Source organism: Cornus florida, unplaced genomic scaffold (genome assembly GCF_030987335.1).
Source record: "Cornus florida cultivar Cherokee Brave unplaced genomic scaffold, ASM3098733v1 CherokeeBrave_3.0.0_Hap2_Chr03, whole genome shotgun sequence".
In the NCBI taxonomy this organism is placed as follows: domain Eukaryota; kingdom Viridiplantae; phylum Streptophyta; class Magnoliopsida; order Cornales; family Cornaceae; genus Cornus; species Cornus florida.
Window position 1 is genome coordinate 23522423 of NW_026775573.1, and position 19458 is coordinate 23541880.

Consider the following 19458-nt stretch of genomic DNA (forward strand, 5'->3'; position numbering starts at 1 on the left):
GAACCCTTCTTGAAATGGATTTGTGTGAAGTAAATATGTAGATACTTGTTTCTTCTTGTATTTTTTCGATGTGGGACAACCTCGTGGCTCATACTATTGAGCTTAGAGCCAGTGAGTATGACCTCTACAAGACATTTGTCCCAGGCAATTTAAAGCCTGAGACAATTGACTCTTCGGCGCTGAGCCTGAGGGGAAGTTTTGCTGAACTGGACACTTAGGGTCCGTAGTGAATGACTCCTCGGCACTGAGCTTGAGGGAAAATTTTGCTGAACTAGACACTTAGGGTCCGAAGTAAATGGATTACTCCTCGGCGCTGAGCCTGAGGGGAGGTGTGCTGAACCGGACACTTAGGGTCCGAAGCGAATAAATCCTCGGCGCTGAGCCTGAGGGGAAATTTTGCTGAACCGGACACTGAGGGTCCGAAGCAAATGGATTACTCCCCGGCACTGGGCCTGAGGGGAAATTTTGCTGAACCGGACACTACGTCCGAAGCAAATGGATTGCTCCCCGGCGCTGGGCCTGAGAGGAAATTTTGCTGAACCGGACACTTAGGGTCCGAAGCATATGGATTACTCCCCGGCGCTAGGCCTAAGGGGAAATTTTTTTGAACCGGACACTTAGGGTCCGAAGCAAATGGATTACTCCTCGGCGCTGGGCCTGAGGGGAAATTTTGCTGAACCGGACACTTAGGGTCCGAAGCAAATGGATTACTCCCCGGCGCTGAGCCTGAGGGGAGGTGTGCTGAACCGGACACTTAGGGTCCGAAGCAAATGACTCCTCGGCGCTGATCTTGAGGAGAGGTTAGCTGAATCATTCGTATATATACTCAAAATTTTTTTTTTATTTTATAGAATAACCTGTCATGAGGCCGAAGACTCAAAAATGATAGGAGGCCAAGAAAGCGAGTAACAGTGATTGGGAAGTTTCCTATTTGTTTATTTTGGAGACTTTTTTCCACTGAGACTCCTTTCTTGGCGTCCAAATGTAGTGGATCGTGCATATATCAACTGCATCTCTTTTTTACTTCTATCCGATGTGGGACATAGATTAAATTTTGTCAAATATAGGTCAATAACTCCCTCTTTACAAAAAGGTCAGTGTAAGGAATGCCTCTGGTATTAGGCTTGGCTGCTTTCAATACCAGTGGGCCCTCCTTACACTACTTTCAACTATTTTAATATTCCCATATATAACAGAATGCAAAACGTATTTTTTTTATCGATGTGGGATAGAAAGCTTTAAACAAAAAGATTCATTGTGAAGAATGCCTCTTGACATCTTGGTTTTGGCATTGTTTCTTGGCATAAAAATTGCAAAATGCGTCTTGGCATATAAAAATTGCATAATGTGTACGCATGCAAATGCATAAAAATCGCATAATTGTAGGGTACTAGTATGACCCCCATTTTTATGGAAAGAAAGAAATGAAGCAAAATGGCTTCCCATATCGAAAATGATAGAAGCAACATAAAGAAATAAATTGGCTGACTGTGGGCATAAGCAGCCTTATTTGTGAAGAAATTCTTGTAAAATTGACAAACTTATCTAATAGTGTACCTTTTAAGGTGTATCGCATTCCAAGGACGCGTAATGGGACGCCTGTCAGCTTTGGCTAAACGGTATGCTCCCTTCCCCACTACTTCGGTAACCCTATAGGGTCCGATCCAATTAGGTTCCAGTTTCTTTACATGAATTGTCTCTTGCTTCAAGACCCAATCGTCCACCACAAAGCTTTTGAACCTGACGCGTTTGTTATAGCTACTGTGCAACTGTTGCTGATATGAAGCAAGCCTAATTGCTGTAGTATCTCTCTTCTCGTCCAGGAGATTGAGGTTGTGTTCAAGCTGCTGCCCATTGTTTCCGTCAAGTAACAAGAATGTCCAGGGTTGGAACTGCCGCCTCAGTTAGGATCACAACTTCGGAACCATAGGCCATGGCAAATGGACTTTCCCCCGTGGGCTGCCGTGGAGTGGTTCGGTACGCCCAAAGCACCTGAGGGAGATTCTCGTACCATTTTGTTTTGAGTTTCTCCAACTTCTTTTTTAAACAACTGAAAATGATTCGGTTAGTTATTTCAGCCTGTCCATTCCCTTGTGTATGATCGACTGCAGCTAGCTTTTGTACAATTCCATGTTCGGCGAAGAATTTTCTTATACTCTTATTGTCGAGGTTTTTGCCATTGTCCATCATAATGACTTTTGGTACCCTAAACCGGCAAATGATGTTGCTCCAAAGGAAAATTTTTACCTGCTCATGGGTCACACTTGAATAAGCCTCGGCTTCCACCCATTTTGTGAAGTAGTCTGTAGCTAGCAGTACGTATTCTTTTTGTTCCACGGTCTTGGGTAAAGGGCCCACCATATCAATCCCCTACTGTGCGAATGGCCATGGATTTGCCATTGTGTGCAAATCTTCGGCAGGTTGATGCTTCATTGGACCGTGGCGCTGACATTTATCACATCGCCGGGCGTACTCTTCAGCATTCCAAGCCAAGTATGGCCAGAAGTAGCTTTGAGTTAGAACTTTATGTACGAGGGATATGCCCTCAGAGTGGTTGCCGCAATCTCCATCATGAATCTACTTTAATACCACAAGAGCCTCAGCAGGGCTTAAATAGTTCAGGTAAGGACCTGAAAATGACTTCCGGTACAACTGGTTATTGATGATGGCATATTTAGCTGCGGTGAGTCTGAGCTTCCGCGCCTCAGCTTTCTGGTTTGGAAGAGTCCCATGCTTGAGGTAGGCTTCCCATGGATCAATTCAGCATGGCTTTCGCGGAATGACTGGAATCACCATTACCTCTTGCTGAGGGTTGATGCTAGGTTCGTCCAGGATGTCAATTGGCACAATCCGAGTCAGATCTTCATTTGAGGATGACGCTGCTGTGGCCAATTGATCAGCTTTAGCATTCTCAACACGAGGTACTTGGTGGAATTCGACTTGGTCGAATCCTCGTGTAACATTCTCCACTGCTTCTCTGTATGCTTTCATCCTTTCCTCTTTGGGATGATACTGACCTGTCACTTGATTTATAACAAGTTGTGAGTCACTAAAACTTTTAAACGCCGTACCTGAAGACTGCTGGCCAATCAAAGACCAGCAAGTAACGCCTCATATTCGGCCTCATTGTTAGTAGCAGGGAAATTTAAGCAAATTGACTGCTGCAATTTGGTGCCTTCGGGCGTTGATATAACAACCCCAACTCCTGCACTTGTTTGGTTCGAGGAGCCATCGATCCGAAGCTCCTACTGTGATTCAGGGAGTTCTGGTTCTTCGGGAGTGTCCTCGTATTCTAGAAGAAAATCTACTAAGGCTTGTCCCTTATGCGACACCTTCGGCTCATAGGTTATGTCGAAGGAACTGAGCTCGATGGCCCATTTGGTAATTCTTTCAGATAAATCCGGCTTAGAGAGTGTAATACCCCTAATTTTAAAAAGGATATTCCTGGTATTTAATGGTATTTAATTTATTATTTAAGTGCATTTTATTTGATTATGTGTCATTATTTTTTTATTAGGTGCTTAATTGTTTTCTTTTGTGGTGATTTAATTTATTTAAATGATATTTATTTTTAGTTATTTGATTGGAATTACTTGTTAGTGTTTTAATTATTTAAGTGGCATTAATGGTTTAAGTGTAATTGGTTTAGTTATTTGATTGGAATTACTTGTTAGTGTTTTAATTATTTAATTGGCATTAATGGTTTAAGTGTAATTGGTTTAATTATTCCATGTGTATCTTATTTTATGTGTGTCTTATTTGGTTTAATTAGGTTTACTAATTATTATTTTGTTCAATTAGATTATTTGTTAAGTATTTAATGGTGAATAGGGTAATTAGGTAAATACATCTAACTAGGGTTTTAATTACAGTATAAATTAGGGTTTTATATTATAACCGTCGTAGGTTTCTACGTTAATTGGATGGGCCGGTTAGGATTGTGAGTTGGACTTAAATGAACCTAGGGTTTAGGAAAACTCTATAAGTATAAGGTAGACGTCTGTGTAGGGTTTTTTTAAAACAAAGCACACGTTTTGTGGAAGTGGAGAAGGAAAAACGCAGTTTTTCACATTCTACCAAGGTTTGATCAAAGCTCCGATACCGCTTCGTCCGTGGTCCGATCGAGCTGAATTTTGGAGGAGAGGTTCATGACTCAGTGACGCACAATCTGAATGGTTGAGATCAGAGTTTGACCTCGGGAACAGTGATTCGTACTCGTGAACAGTAACTGGGTCGCACAGCTTTTTTTCCATTCTGCCCAGATTTCATCAAACATCCGATCCCGCTTTGTCCGTGGTCCGATCGAGCTGAAATTTGGAGGATAGGTTCATGACTCAGTGTCGCACAATCTGAACGGTGGAGATCAGATTTTGAGTTCGGGAATAGTCTTTCGTACCCGTGAACAGTAACCGGGTTTTGGAACTCGCCGGGATTTTTTAAGAAGACGACGTTGAAACTTTGAACAAAAGTTTCTGAGGCAAGATTCTATCCTTACTCTTTCCCTTAGGCTTCATACTCTTTGCACTCTTAAATGATTTCAGGATTAATGAAGATTAAACCAAACTAAAATGAAATCTGTTTTGCTATGAAACTGGTAGTTACAGTAGTGTTGTATGCTTGTTCAACCTAGACTAAGCATGTTTGTGGATGCATTGTGGTTCTGTGGTTCACGTTTTTCCTTACCACTGCTAGTATAAATTATTAGAAGGATGGGTCTAGATGATAGCTATCTTAACTTCTGTAATAGCAGCTGTTGGAACTTAAATACTAGGAGGATTTGAGTTTAACACTAGATCGGTTTTGTGGAACACTATAATTTGAGCATGTCTACATACATACTGTGAATATTGTTTTGATACTTACATTATCACAGTTAGTATTAACTGTGGAGGTTAGGATTTTGTGATACATACCCTACATATCTGTATGTCATTTGTAAGGTGTTAAATGGAAGTTTTAATTAATTCTGTCTTTATATCAGACTAAAAGGAACAACTTAAATTAGGCATGTATATGTTGTTGTTGTGACCCTATTTATCAATGCTTATTTTATCACTGCTAACATTGAATGTTGGACGTTGGAATTTAGTTGATATATACTTGATTTATTGGTATTATTGACTACTAGAGGATTGTAAAATAGGCACCGGTATGGGACGGTGGCATACTAAGGATGTGTTTGGTTTTTAAAACAATACCATTACCCACCTACTTGGAATAAGGATGGGATTAACTAAAAGTTAAGTCCCGTGGATTTGTATTGTCATGGCAACTACTTGTTGAGCGGCAATACCAGGGATTTTGGATGGATTTTATATATGTACTGTTATGGTGCCTCGGTATGAGCTTGAGCCTCAGGACCGATAGCTAGGGAGCGTATATGCATCGGGATGTGTAGCTGGCTACGATGGTTGGAGGTGTACCTTGTTTAGGTATAGGTACATATGCCCACCTCGTGTGCGTTTTAGCATGTTTCCTCTATTCAGGTTGAGACCGGCCTGTAGTCCAGTGAGAGTCTTTTAGTGTGACTATATATATATATTTACGGACTATTAGCTATTGTTGAATTGTTTAGGATGTACATGCGTATCGGGCCTCTGTTTGGATTGTAATAGTATAGAACTTGCGCGTGGGCCTGACCCACTTCTATTTTTCAGGTACACGACAGTTCCAGGCTTAGACGTGTTCGTGCTGAGCAAAGGTCTCTATTCACTCTTCCGACGATGTAGGGCTCTCTCTATAGTTTTATTTCTGGACGTTTATTACAGTTGTTCTATCTTCCGTTTGGATGTTTAATAGGGGTCCACTAGAGATGGATTCCCAAGTTGTAAACTGATGGAGTTTTGGAGTTTGGGTTTGATGGATTTTAATAATTATAATATTTTGCGGATTATATTTTTAGTTCCTTCCAGCTTTAATTTCATTTCTTAATTTATTTTGTATTCCGTGTTCATTATAAAATATTAATTGTTTGATATTCCCTCGGGTTTGGGCCTGGGCCTGATCAACCCGTGTCTCGGATCCGAGGGGTATCTCAGAGAGTATACCCCGTATAGGGTAATTGGTGAGTACCACAATGCTATGAATTCAAAATAATGCCGAAGTTTCCTCTTGGTATAAACCAAGGCTAGGATGATTTTCTCCGCTTTGCTATACCGTGTCTCCGCATCTGTCATTGTCTTACTTGTGTAGAAGTATGGGTATTAATTCTTTCCTTCCTCTCTAATTAAAGCTGGACTTGTCGCTATGCTAGAAATTGCTAAGTACATGATAAGAACTTCTCCAGGTTTTGGAGCGGATAAAATTGAAGGTTCGGCCATATAACGTTTTAACTGGTTGAGGGCCACCTGCTGCTGAGGTCCCCATAGATCCTTATTCTTAGATTTTATGGCATCGAAGAACGGTTTGAACTTATTTGATAATCAAGATATAAACCGACTGAGAGCTGCGATCCGACTGGTAAGAACTTGCACCTCTCTACGAGTTTTTGGTTCCTGATTCTGCACGAGGGCCTTAGCCTGAGCCGGGCTTACCTTTATCCCTCTTTTATTCACTATATGGCCGAGGAATTGACCTGATGATACTACAAAGGAACACTTGGAAGGATTCAGCTTCATGTTATACTTCTTCGGAGTATTGAAAACTTCCTGGATGTGCTTTGGATGGTCTTCCTTCTTCACACTTTTGACCACCATGTCATCTATGTATTCTTTAACTGTCTTCCCTAACAAATTATCGAAGATCTTGGTAACAAGGCGTTGATAAGTAGCCCTGACATTCTTCAGCCCGAAGGGCATGACCCTGTAATAATAAGTCCTCTTTTCTATAATGAAAGCAGTTTTTTTCTTCATTTTCTTGATTTATAGGAATATGATTATATCCTGAGTACGCATCGAGGAATGTAAGCCTCTCGTAGCAAGTAGTAGCATCAACCATCTGATCTATCTTTGGCAGAGGGAAGCTATCTTTAGGGCAGGCTTTATTAAATTTGTTATAGTCTATGCAAACCCTCCACTTTCCATTCTTCTTTTGTACGACCACCACATTTGATAACCATTGTGGGTATTGCACCTCTCGGATGAAACCTGCTTGTAATAGCTTGTTCACTTATTCAGCTATAATGTGATTGCGTTCAGAGGCGAACCTACGGTGTTTCTGCTTAATTGGTTTAAACTCTGGATCCACCTTCAGGCTTTGGCAGGAGACTAAAGGGTCGATCCCTACCATGTCCGAATGATCTCAGGCAAAATCATCTGTATTGCTCCGAATGACATCAATTAATGCTTCATTTTCTTCGGATGTGGATGAAGAGCCTAAATAAGTGACCTTCTGGGGGTCACCAAGGATAACTTCTACGGCGCTGAGGATCTCCTCAGTAAGCTTCGCAACTGCTTCTTCCTCCTCTACCTTAAGATACTTGGGCAGAGGGCTCTGTAATTGTTATTTGGGTATATTTTTGGGAATCACGCCTGGTTGAGGCTGTTTAGACACCTTATTCGCTTCAGCCTGTGTCAGTATATAGCATTCTTTCGCAGCGACTTGATCGCCCCATTGATTAATCACCTCTTTTTCGTCTGGAGATAAGCACCGCATCACCTGATGAAGGGCGGACGAAACTCCTTTCATTCAGTGTATCTAGCCTCTTCCCATGATGAGATTATAGGAGGGGTGTATCTCTGTTAAGACAAAGTTCTCCTTCAAAGTCCTCTTCGCCGCAGTTACGGATAAGTCTATTACCCCAAGGGGATCTACTTTTGTGCCATCGAACCCCATCAATGGGCTGGAGGTAGGTCGAATTGATGATGACGGGATCTCTAGCTGCTCAAAAACTGCCTTTGTGACGATGTTGGCACTACTCCCTGGGTCTATCAAAACCCTCTTGATCATGCAGTTCTCCACTAAGAGACTGATGACCAATGGATCCTCGTGGGGGAGTTGAACTTTGGATAGGTCGCCATCGCCGAATCTAATATTGATGCTGCCTGAAGCGATAGCATTGACCGAGGATAACTTCCTGAGCTTATGGACTGCCTTCAATCTGGATCTGTATACTTCCTCATATTCTTGGTCATCTTCAGATCTGTAATGTATTGCATGAATAACCTTCACTTGAGTACCTTCTACTTTGCGAGGATAGACCTCATGGGGCTTCACATACTCTTTCGTCACGAGGTAATTTGCCAACTTACCTCTGGCTATCATATTTTCCACTTGTCGCCTAAGGGTTCTGCAATCATTGGTTGAATGCCCATAATCTCGATGATAGGCGCAATGCTTGCTTTTGTCCTTCTGCTCCAAGGGTTGCTTCATTGGCTGTGTGGTTGTGAACCTTATCTTATTATCATGGAAAAGCCGAGCCAAGGTAGTTCGGAGAGGTGTAAACCCTTCCTCTATCCTTTGCCTCTTCTCAGGTGCCTGGGTGATCGGCGTTGAGGCGTGCTGGCTTTTCTGGATTTTTGAATTTGGAATTCTCTCCCGAGGCTTGTTCTCCACTGTCACGAGGGTGGCGTGCTGTGGTCGGTGAGCTACATTTTCCTCAAGCCGAGTGTAGATCTAGGCCCTAGCATTGAGAGTCTACATGTCGGGAGGAGAATATTTGACTAAGGAAGTGTGAAACTTCGTCCCCTGAATCATTGCAAGTTTGAATGTTTCTATAGCAGTCGTGGGATGACAATCTACTATTTCCGAGGCTTCCATGTTGAATCTAGATAAGAAATCCTGCAGTGTTTCCCCTTTCTTTTACCTTACGGTGAAGAGGTTAACAATACTCTTCTTTTGATTATTATTTTCGCAGTATTGTGCTAGGAACATGGTGCACAGAGTTACGTAATCCGGGATGGACTTGTGTGGCCTATTCCTGAACCACTCTAGTGCTGCTCCTGTCAGACTGGTAGGAAAAACTCTACACATACAAGGATCATTACGGTCATCTAAAGCCATCTTTTGGGCGTAATGATCCAGGTGCCGAGAAGGATCTCCCGTACCGCCAAACTGAGTAAAAGAAGGTATGGTAAATTTCTTGGGCCTCTCAACCATATACACATCGTCAGTGAAAGGAGTCTTCACCAGGGAGTTTTTGTGCTCTCTGGCCATCTCAACGGGTGTCTGAATCTTCAGGAGTCTTTTCTCATCAAAGGCATCTTGAACACCTGCACCATCTGGAATACCATTGGACCATACCGTGAGCTTATGGCTAGACTCGGCTTGCTTGTCCTGCGTGCGACGAGGGAAGTTGTTTGAAGCGACTGCCTCGGACCTTGCCTTTTGCTGTTGCTGAACCTCGTTTGGCTGAGCCTCATTGGGTCGTGCCCCATTAGGTTGAAGCTCGTTAACTGGAGGAATATTCTGATTAGGGGGTGCAGCCGTATCACCTGGTGGTGGCGGTGGTGCCAACTGAGCCATCGCCATTTTTAGAGTGTTATTCTGCTGTTGAAGCAAGGTGATCTGAGCCACGCTAGCTTCGTTTGCTTGACGAAGTACGTCAAACTGGTGTTGAAACTCTTCACGTATCTTCTGCATCAACTCCGTCTATTGATCTGTTGAAGATCTTCCGTTCGACATTCCAGATGGTAGTAGCAGGATTCACTTGAAATAAGAGTGGAATATATTTGCACACGATTCTCACAGACGACGCCAAAGTGTAGGTGCAAAATTTCGCTCAACCAATAATGATTGAGAAAAATAAAACAATTCACTCAAAAACAATAATAACAAATAAGAACAGTGTATAGAGAAGCGTAGAATTGCTTGATCTTTTTATTGGAGGTGCATTGCTTGCTCTTTCCTTTGTATAATTTTCCTTGTGTAGTAGTTTTTTTCTTTGCTTTATCCTTTTTCTAATAGGACTAATTTCCTTTCAATGGATTTGGGCCATAAGTAAGCTAATTCATGTGACATTGCTAACGAGCTGGATCTCTTGTTTCGGGCTTGAGCAATGCTACAGAGATCAATTAGCTGTGACCTTGGGCTAATGTCTTATGATTTTGGGCTGTCAATGAGCTCGGATTGGGCTTTGAGCAGGATGGGCTTCTGACATTTGTGATGGGTATTTATATTGCGATGACATGTACAGTTCTCGTTGGAGGGAGATTTTTCCTTCCACACTATACATATCTAAATTAAAAAGAACAAATTGTTAATTTTAAAAGGGAACAATGCATTAATTGCATGTTCCCTTAAAAATTTTAATTTCTAAACATGGATATCTAATATGGGACGGGAAAGAAAATTTTGGAAGAATTTTGCACTCAACTTGAGTTAATTATAGAGTCAGAAGCATTATATGAGTCTTCTTTTCAATAGTCTTTCTATCTATAACTCTTCTAAATAAAAAAAATGAATTTATGTATATTGTGTTTCACGACATGAAATTAAAAATTTGATCAATTTTTTGAGTTAGTTTTTTCTAATTCCATCAATTTCAATACCAATTTGAAATAGAATATGATCTACAGACTTTAACTGAAATATGCAGGGGTTTAGAGACTGATATATATATATATATATATATATATATATATATATATATATATATATGGACTTATTGATCTTATTGAATTTATTTATTAGGAGTAGTAATTTTTTCACAAAACTATTTAGCCTAGCCTATCTACGAAACAAAAATGATGGAAATGAAGAAAACGGTGATTTATTTAATTAAGAAAAGTAGAGCAATTAATTGAGTGGAAGGCGGACTGTTTGGGGGATGCTCCATGCTGTGATGGGCTGTTCCCTACAGTGCAAATTGACACTGTTGAGGACACCAACTTGTTTGGAGATGGGCTATATTGTGCCCAACAGTGCAGGAACAAGTTGGAGGAATGGGCCAATTTCCAGAACAACAAATTGGTGTTCCAAAGTGTACCCAAAATATATGCGGCCCACTATGCACTGTAGAAAGGAGAACAACAGGGGCCATGGTGGAGCATTCTGAGAACACATATAAATAGATTGGGTGGAACATTTCTAGGGTTCTCCGGATAATATTCACAGAGGCGATATACACAGAGGCGATATACACTGTTTGAGGTGAGTTCGTATGCCGAGTCTTCATCACATTTCGTTGTGTTGTGTATAAAATTAAAGTCTAATTGTTTGAAGATCGGGCTTCAAATTAGGGTCCTGTGTATGCAGATCTGAAGAGAGGAACCCTCTGTCTCACCTTTGTGAAGCTATTTCCGGCAAACCCATACCTTGCCGCTGCTCTCTGCACAATCACCGGTGAGTGGATGCGGATTTGAGTCTCCATGCAGTCAATTTGAAATAATACCAAATATTCACTCCTTCTGTAGTCTTTTCCTCCCATCACCTTGCGTAGTATGTAAATTTCTGTTGGAACAAAGTCGTGAGTTATTGCTTTTCTTATATGCAGATGTGAACTTGAATTTTATCCTGAAACCTATTGGAAGATAGAACACTTTGAACACTAAACATTACTGTCAGTTTGTGTTTCTATTTTTTTTGTGTTGTTACTGGAGTTGTGGAAGCAGAAACCAAGCCATAATTATAGTTACCTTTTCTCCTGTTCTCTTAGTGGGTTGTTGGGTTTATATCTATATAACCCTGCTAAACCATAAATGCAATAACAGGATATATGATCACACTTCAGTATCTAGTCTTTGTGGGAGTCAATCTTCGATTTTCAAGTGTCTTTAGTTCTCTCTGAAGGTACTTACATTAGTAAAATCATACTTGTGGGTATAAGTTCTACAACCATTTCCTTACTCTTCTGCTGCAAATTTCATTGAAATACACAATATACTAGTATTTTTCTGGGTAGTGGAGGATAGAATTTCGTAATTAACATTAGAAAGGTTGTACTGCCCCAGGGATAAAAAGTGCATGGAAAGTGAAAGTAAACTTTGTAAACAAGGTTAAACTGAGGTCTGTTGTCCCTGAATATATATATATATATATATATATATATATATATATATATATATATTTTCATGCTTTGCCCAATGGTTGACATTGTGTCAATAGTTATCAATATTTATAAGAGGTTGGAATGGTTTTTAACAGGACAGACCGAGAATAGTTTTGTTCTTAGGGGTGTTTGAAATCATTTCTTTGTCCAATAAATTTTTTGTTTATTCGTGTAAAAAATAAAAAGTTATCTTATCATTAAGAATGCCAAAAAATAATTGTTCTCATAGATCTCAACTTTTAGCAGTACTGGCAATTTTAGTGGAGGATGTAATTTAGAAGCTTTAATGTATGCTTTGTGAAGAATAAAGCTTAAGTGGAAATCTCTAATTTTTGTCATCCCTCATTTGAGTTGACCTCCATTTTCCCCCAGTTGTCTTGCAAAATATTTCCTTAGCTGTGTGAGAGGACCTTGTACACCTTTTCATCTGTTGTTTGCTTTTGTGCTATATAGCAATTTGTTTAAGATGATCTAAGAATGTATTACTAACTGAAGTTCAGTACGTTATAAGGTGATTACAGTTGTTAATGACCCTTTTAACACATTTTTATTAATTAGATGGATATCAATGTTGACAATGTGGTGGACTCCGAAATAGAGGACCTTATAGACAATACCGATGATGGAAAACTAGTATGGGATGATTCTCATATTGAAGCTTTCATCATCTGTATGGAAGAAGAAGTTTAGGCTGGTAATCGGAATAACGCAACTTTTACTACAAATGGTTGGAAGAATATACGGAAAGGTATGACTATCCGTACAGGCAAGAACTATGAACCGAAACAACTTAAGAGCAAATTCAACCACATGAGGGTAGATTACAGAGCCTTTATGAGTTTGTTAGGAGAAACAGGCGTGTGATACAATGCTGAGACGGGCATGGTTATAGTTGAAAATGAAAGATGGACTAGATTGATCAAGGTTAGTTTTTAAAATAAATTTATGTTGATTTTACAAAAAATTATACTTAACTTAATATTAAAAGTAATTTAATAATTTGTAGGTGAATTCCCAATATGGTAAGTATCGAAAGAAGCCATGTAATCATTTTGATAAGCTCACCACTATATTTGGAGGCACACATGCTACAGGTGCACATGTCCATACTTCCTACAATCTACCCATTCTCAACCAAGCCCCCGTATACCATGAAGGCACACATACCTCATTTGACCTTAATGATGATTTTGCTGAGTTAGGCGGTCATGAGTTCAGTCCTTCTTCTAACCCTCGTGGTAAGAAACAAAAGAGAGAGAGAGTTTTGCTGATACAATGGATCGTGTTATGGAGAAAATGAGTGAGACTTGTAGAGAGAAAACAGATCGAATTGAAAGGGCCATAGTCGCTTCTTCATCATCTAATATGAAAACAGGGCATGAAGTTGGGCAGGTTGAAGTCAATTCTCCGGATAAGACAAAAGGGTGATTTTAAATTATGTTGTTACATTTTGAATAAGTTGGAAGGCGTTGATATGAAACAATATGCTAAAGTCACCCAAATGTTACGTAATGATGAACTTTGGAGGGATTTCTTTCTTAATGACCTTCCGGATGAAAAGAAGGTTGGTTGGATCAATGGAATTTGACTTGGCATGTTGGTTTTATTATGACTTTGGATGACTGTACTACTACGTATTATGACTTCTTGTGCGTCGCTTTTATTTCTTATTGTCTTTTGCTATGACTTTGGGTGATTGTAATATTAACTACACTCGTTGATATGTTATTTGGTTTCATTGTAATGACAATATAAGTATTTCGCTTGTTTTGATTTTTGTTGTTGTCTTGCTTCAATTTTTTATTTGGTATTTTGCTTGAGATTATTGTAATTTATAATGTTTGTTAAATGTTGTATTATACAGATGGATATTAGGACAATAATTGACTTATATGATTATGGTGATGAGGAGAATGACTGTGTCATCATAATGGCATGTATGTTGGACTATTATAAGAAACATTACGAGAAACGACCTTGTAGGGATTCTCTTTTAACCAGGGAAGCATATATAATGGAGATCTTGCATGGACATGAAAGTAGATGTTTTGAAAATTTCAGGATGTCCACCCCTGTTTTTTTGAAGTTGTGTGGGGAGTTTAAGTCATTAGGGTTGAAAGACTCAATAGGTGTAAGTGTTTATGAACAAGTGGGCATATTCTTGTTTACTTTAGCTCATAATAAAAGGAATCGTGTGGTCGCAGAAAGATTTCAACACTCTACCTATACAATTTCAAAATACTTCCATGCGGTTTTACAAAAAGTCTGTGATTTAGGGAAACAGATTATTGTCGCCCCAGATTTTACCCAAGTTCCTAACCATATAAGGAGTTAAAAAAGTACCACCCTTTTTTTAAGGGTTGTGTTGGGGCAATTGATGGAACTCATGTCCATGCGAACGTGCCTGTGGACCAGCAAATACCATTTCGTGGTAGGAAGGGGGATACCACCCAAAATGTAATGGCTGTTTGTGATTTTGATATGATGTTCACGTACGTCGTAGCTGGATGGGAGGGGTCTGCTAATGATTCTAAGATACTGAACGAGACAATTAATAACGAATATTTGCATTTCCCAATGCCTCCAGAAGGTAAATGTCATTCATCTAATAATTTTGCAATACTTATTTAAAATATTATGGTTCCCAAACGTGTCTTATAGTTTGTAAAATGGCAGGGAAATATTATTTGGTGGATTCCGGATATGCCAATCAACCGGGTTTTTTGGCTCCTTACAGAGGCCAACGGTACCACTTTCAAGAGTACCGTAGAGCTCATCGGCAACCCCAAGGTAAAGAGGAAATTTATAATCACATGCACTCGTCATTACGAAATATAATTGAGCGTTGTTTTGGGATGCTTAAGATGAGATTCCCCATCTTGAAGTAAATGCCTCCTTATAAGTTTGAAGCTCAAGTTGCTATTGTTTTAGTTTGCTGCACACTTCATAACTTTATAAGAAAGGAGGCGCATGTAGATCCAATATTTAATGATGAAACTGTGGAGGCAATGATAGATGAAATTTTTGGAGATGATGAAGTTGATGTTCAACCTAATGTATTGCAGTCTCGCTCGCGACCAATGGATATTGTACACGATTATATTGCCGATACTATATGGAATGCAAGTCATCACCCTTGAAATAGGATTTACATGTTTACCATGTTTGGATAACTGTAATAATTACTTTATACTTGTTTCATTTGTTAGTATTTGGCTCTACTGTAACAACTACTTTATTTTATTTCTTTCTTATGATTTCGATAATTGTAATAACTATTTTGATTAACTTTATAATTTTTATTAACTTCTTTGGATCAGTCTTATAGTTTGTATATGCAGTCATGTATAAGATACAGGGTGACGGGCCACCTTGTGCATGTGGAAGGGGTCGAATGAATCTTTATACGGCTGGAACTTCTAAGAATTATGGACGATCATTCTATAGATGTCCAGCTTGGGAGGTATACAATTTTCTTTGCATTAATAACAATATTTTAACTACATCTTAGTGTTACATGTGCATTCTAATAATGTACAACTCTTTTTTCGAATTTAGTCACATGATCGTGCATTTATATGGTTGGATGACATGCACCAACGTCTGCAAGTGGGTGGTCATGTGCAGGAAGAGTTGGAGGATGTAGTTGCTGTTATGCAAGCTCAACAAAATCGGCAAAATTACATTATCTATGGATGTTGTTGTTGTCTTACTATAATTATATTCTTGTTGTTTTTGCTCATGTTGTTGTTATTTATTATTGTGGCTGTTGAGAAATGATGTAATATTCAAAATTTTATTTTATGACCACGACTTTTATTATGACTGTTGACGAATGCTGTAATATTTTTGATACTCATGTATGTAATATATTTAAATTCATGAAACTATGATATATTGAAACTTTATTTCAGTTTCATAGGCGGTTTATTTTTAATTTATTTTAATAGTTTTTATAATAAATTAAGATAAATGGAGGATATATACACACACACACACACACACACACACTTCTCGTTATATTAATTATATATTAAAATTATACAATCATTTTATCTAACTTTATACTTAATAAAGTTAGCAAAAATGTATTTAAGAAAATATTATTTAAAAACATTTTTAATCCAAAATATTTAATTATTTTATTTTTTTACTGATTTTGATTACACTTTCAGTCTTCCAAACATGTTTTGTTCTCATATTTCTTAGAACAATATACATTACCAAATATCTTTTATCATGTTTTCATTCCATGATTCGGTAGAGTAAACTTAGAACACCAAATATATTTTGTTCTTATTTCAGAACATCACACTACAAAATACTTATTCAGTTCTAAACTAGAGTAATATAATACATCACAGTACACTTTTCAAACGGGGTGAGTGTCATTGAATGGTATGTGATGCCGTTGAGAGAATTTATACTCCTATTTTTCTCTCTACATAAAAGCTCACCCACTTTTGTGCCTCACCTACTTTTTCCAGGAAAAAGTTTGCTTTCTTAAATATGTGCATTGAATGAAAGGAAAAAGTACCCTAATTTAAGAAAAAAAAAAAAAACAAAGAAAAGGCAGAGATCGAACAACTTAATCATAAAAAATAAAAAATCTTCACTCTGTTTCTCTCTATCCTGTATACTTGATAGTGTTACCCAACAATAGAATTCACGAGGCAATAGTTGAACTTGGATTATCCTGTCATAAGTACGGAGAACTATCCTATATTATCAATGGCAATAGTTCTGTGCCTTTGCTTTTGTTGCGGACTACTCAGAAACCAAGAAAAAACCTAGGGCTTATAGGAGTTTTTTTTTTTTTGTCTGGGAAAGTGACATGAATTATTATGATTGATTAGAAAGGTTAGAAAGGGAAAGAATTTGCTGCAGATTTGAAATTGATTTTATGATAAAGAGATTGACAGACATTTCTCACACAGGCAGATTTAAAGTTATTAATAAATTTAAATAAGATATGAATAATTGAGTTAAAGTTACACTGTGTCAGTCTATTGTTACATAAAAATAAATTAATAATAATAATTTCTTATATAATATTATATGTAGGACCATATATAGCTTATTTTCCTTTTTAAATTAATTTTCTTTTACTGAAGAAAAATATATAGTTCTTGCAGCAGTGGAATGACCAATATATTGAAATTTTTTTTATTTAAAAATATCAATATTTTAAATTAGCAATTTAAACCATTGTTTAGGCCAAGATTGTCTTTTTCGTTCATTTGTCAATGCGCCATTGCTTGCATGTAATGGTGGTGCTATGAAGGTATTTATTGTGTTGGTTGTGAATTTATGATTTACCCAACCTAACAAGAGAAAAATGAGAGGCTCAGAGCCTTTAAAACCTTAGTGTGAATGGTAGTGTGCATGTGTCATGTGTAGTCTTTAAAATTCTCTTGCAAACCCATCTTTGCAGCGGCCTCTCGTCACACAGAAGTGGAAGAGGGAGAAAGAGAGTTGGGTGGAGAGATTTATTTATTTATTTATTTTTTTGGGGTTTGATTGAAGTTTTGGCTCTAACCATTATCAAAGGGTCAACCAACATTATGTTTCCTCAGTCTTCAGGTAGTTAATTTCATTGATCCATGCTCTTCTTAATTTGCGTTTTTTTTATTTTTTTGGGGGGGTTTGAATGACATGTTTGTTTTTTTATTTTATTTTATGAACCATCTTCAGCGGCATGATTCTTCTTATTATTATGATGTTAAATATCTTTATGATTGTGATGCTAGCTTTGGGTATAAATAAAAATACTTCAACCACTAATGTCAATATTTCAAAAATATTATTTTTTTTCTTTCAAATTCTAGGTTTATTTGTTGGGAAGAGCGAAAAAACTCACGGGAATGGGTGGAATAGGGGAAAGAAAAATAGGTATGTTTTCAAGGACTGTTCTTTTGTTAATTAAGCATTGTATTAATTTTCTTTCTCATGTATTTGAAAATATTCCGAACATCATTTGCATTAGTTAATAAAACCATATTTTATTTTATTTTTTTGGCCAATTGAACTATGACCCTTGCTTGAAAAAGTTTTGAATCCAACCGTTTCATTGAGTCTTCAAGTATTAGATGTATTTTTTGTTTTCACATCTATTTTGTTTTGTTTTTTCATGTTTTGATTTTTTGTTTCATTTTCTCGTCAAACAGTGAGTTTTTTTCATTTCACATGTGTTTCGTCAAGCAGTGAGTTTTTTCATTTCACATATGTTTTGTCAACACAGGGTATGAATACTTTATATTTATTTTTCTGTTTTATTATTTATTTTTGCGTTTGTCTGACGTGTCAAACAATGTTACAGCGCAAGGCACACGTGCCACCAGTGGTAAGCTCTTTGAGCAAGGATTACCACCCGTTGTGCGTATTCCGGAGCATAGCACAAAATTATGGTTTCAACTGAAATTTTCAGCTCAGTTTCCGATGCCCTTATTGTGGAATATCTTGTTCCCGTATGTGCCGATGCGGCCTCTTCCTCCGCCATTGCAGTTCCTGCCTCCGCCACCTTTAGGCTTAATCAAGTAATATATATATATGAAATGCTGTTATTTTCTATGTTCAGTATAATATTATGTTAGCATATATATTTATATATATATATAAAATTCTTGTATATTATTTGTATATGTAGTAAACAGTAAGCCTTGCAATACAGCTTGTCAAATAGAGGTTCTTTGTCTCGACATAGGAGAGGGGTATTATGCAACGGCTTGAAACCGAATGGTGGTTTAGTGCTCTAAGGCTATAAAAATATTACAACGTATTACTTTTGGAGTGAAATAAAAACATGTGATATAAGTGGTGGACTTATAAATTGAGAGGAAAAGATTTTGTTGTTAACCAACTTCTTCTTCGTTTTTCATTTATATAATAGAGTAATGATGCTTGCTGTATTGATTTGTTGCTTGATTGGTTATTCATGCTTTGTATATATAAGTTGAGGGTCCTATTTTTTTTATTTATGTGATTTATCGTAATGAATTGTCCGATTTATTTTTTTTAATCGGTCTATTTATGTTGTAATGAATTGTTAGATTTATTTTTTTAATTTGTCCATTTATGTATAAATAAAGAAATGGGACCCTCCACTTATATAAACTATGCATAAATAATCAATAAAAAACATTCGGTTCAACAAATTGGTGCAAGTATCATTACTCTATATAAGAAGAATTTTGGAGTTGAAAAAATTGACTATTTGTGTTAGATAGACACAAAAATTCACAATTTCTAAGCTAAATTAAGAGTTTTTATTTATTTATTTATTATTTTATTTTTATGTATGTTTATTGGTGGGGCTACCATGTATACAATACCCCTCTGTTGTTATAAACTGGTTCTCATATGCCTTCCGTTGGATATCATCTTTATAAGAATGTCCAGCACGCTTGTATTGACTGTCAGCTACTGCTTTGTAATAAGAATGCATCTAACATATCTAAAAAGTGTCACACAATCATTCGATTTTAATCAATAGTAAGTTGTCACATAATTAAATATGTCAACTCTTAAATTGT

At 37.6% G+C, this 19458-nt stretch overlaps 1 protein-coding gene across 3 annotated transcripts; it reads left to right on the top strand.

The window, feature by feature from the left end:
* The first annotated feature begins 17258 nt into the window (after window positions 1-17258).
* Window positions 17259-18950, top strand: LOC132299951 (uncharacterized). Of its 3 annotated transcripts, XM_059796846.1 has the most exons (4): window positions 17288-17509; window positions 17755-17818; window positions 18094-18168; window positions 18246-18836. In XM_059796846.1, exons 2-4 carry the CDS (start codon window positions 17791-17793, stop codon window positions 18464-18466), a joined length of 324 nt encoding a protein of 107 aa, XP_059652829.1. In that variant the 5' UTR covers window positions 17288-17509; window positions 17755-17790; the 3' UTR covers window positions 18467-18836. The 3 variants fall into 3 exon arrangements, 1 of the variants encoding a protein (XP_059652829.1); XR_009480243.1 differs by lacking the exon at window positions 18094-18168 and having other exon boundaries at window positions 17286-17509; window positions 18246-18950; XR_009480242.1 differs by lacking the exons at window positions 17755-17818; window positions 18094-18168 and having other exon boundaries at window positions 17259-17509.
* The last annotated feature ends 508 nt before the right edge of the window (window positions 18951-19458 follow it).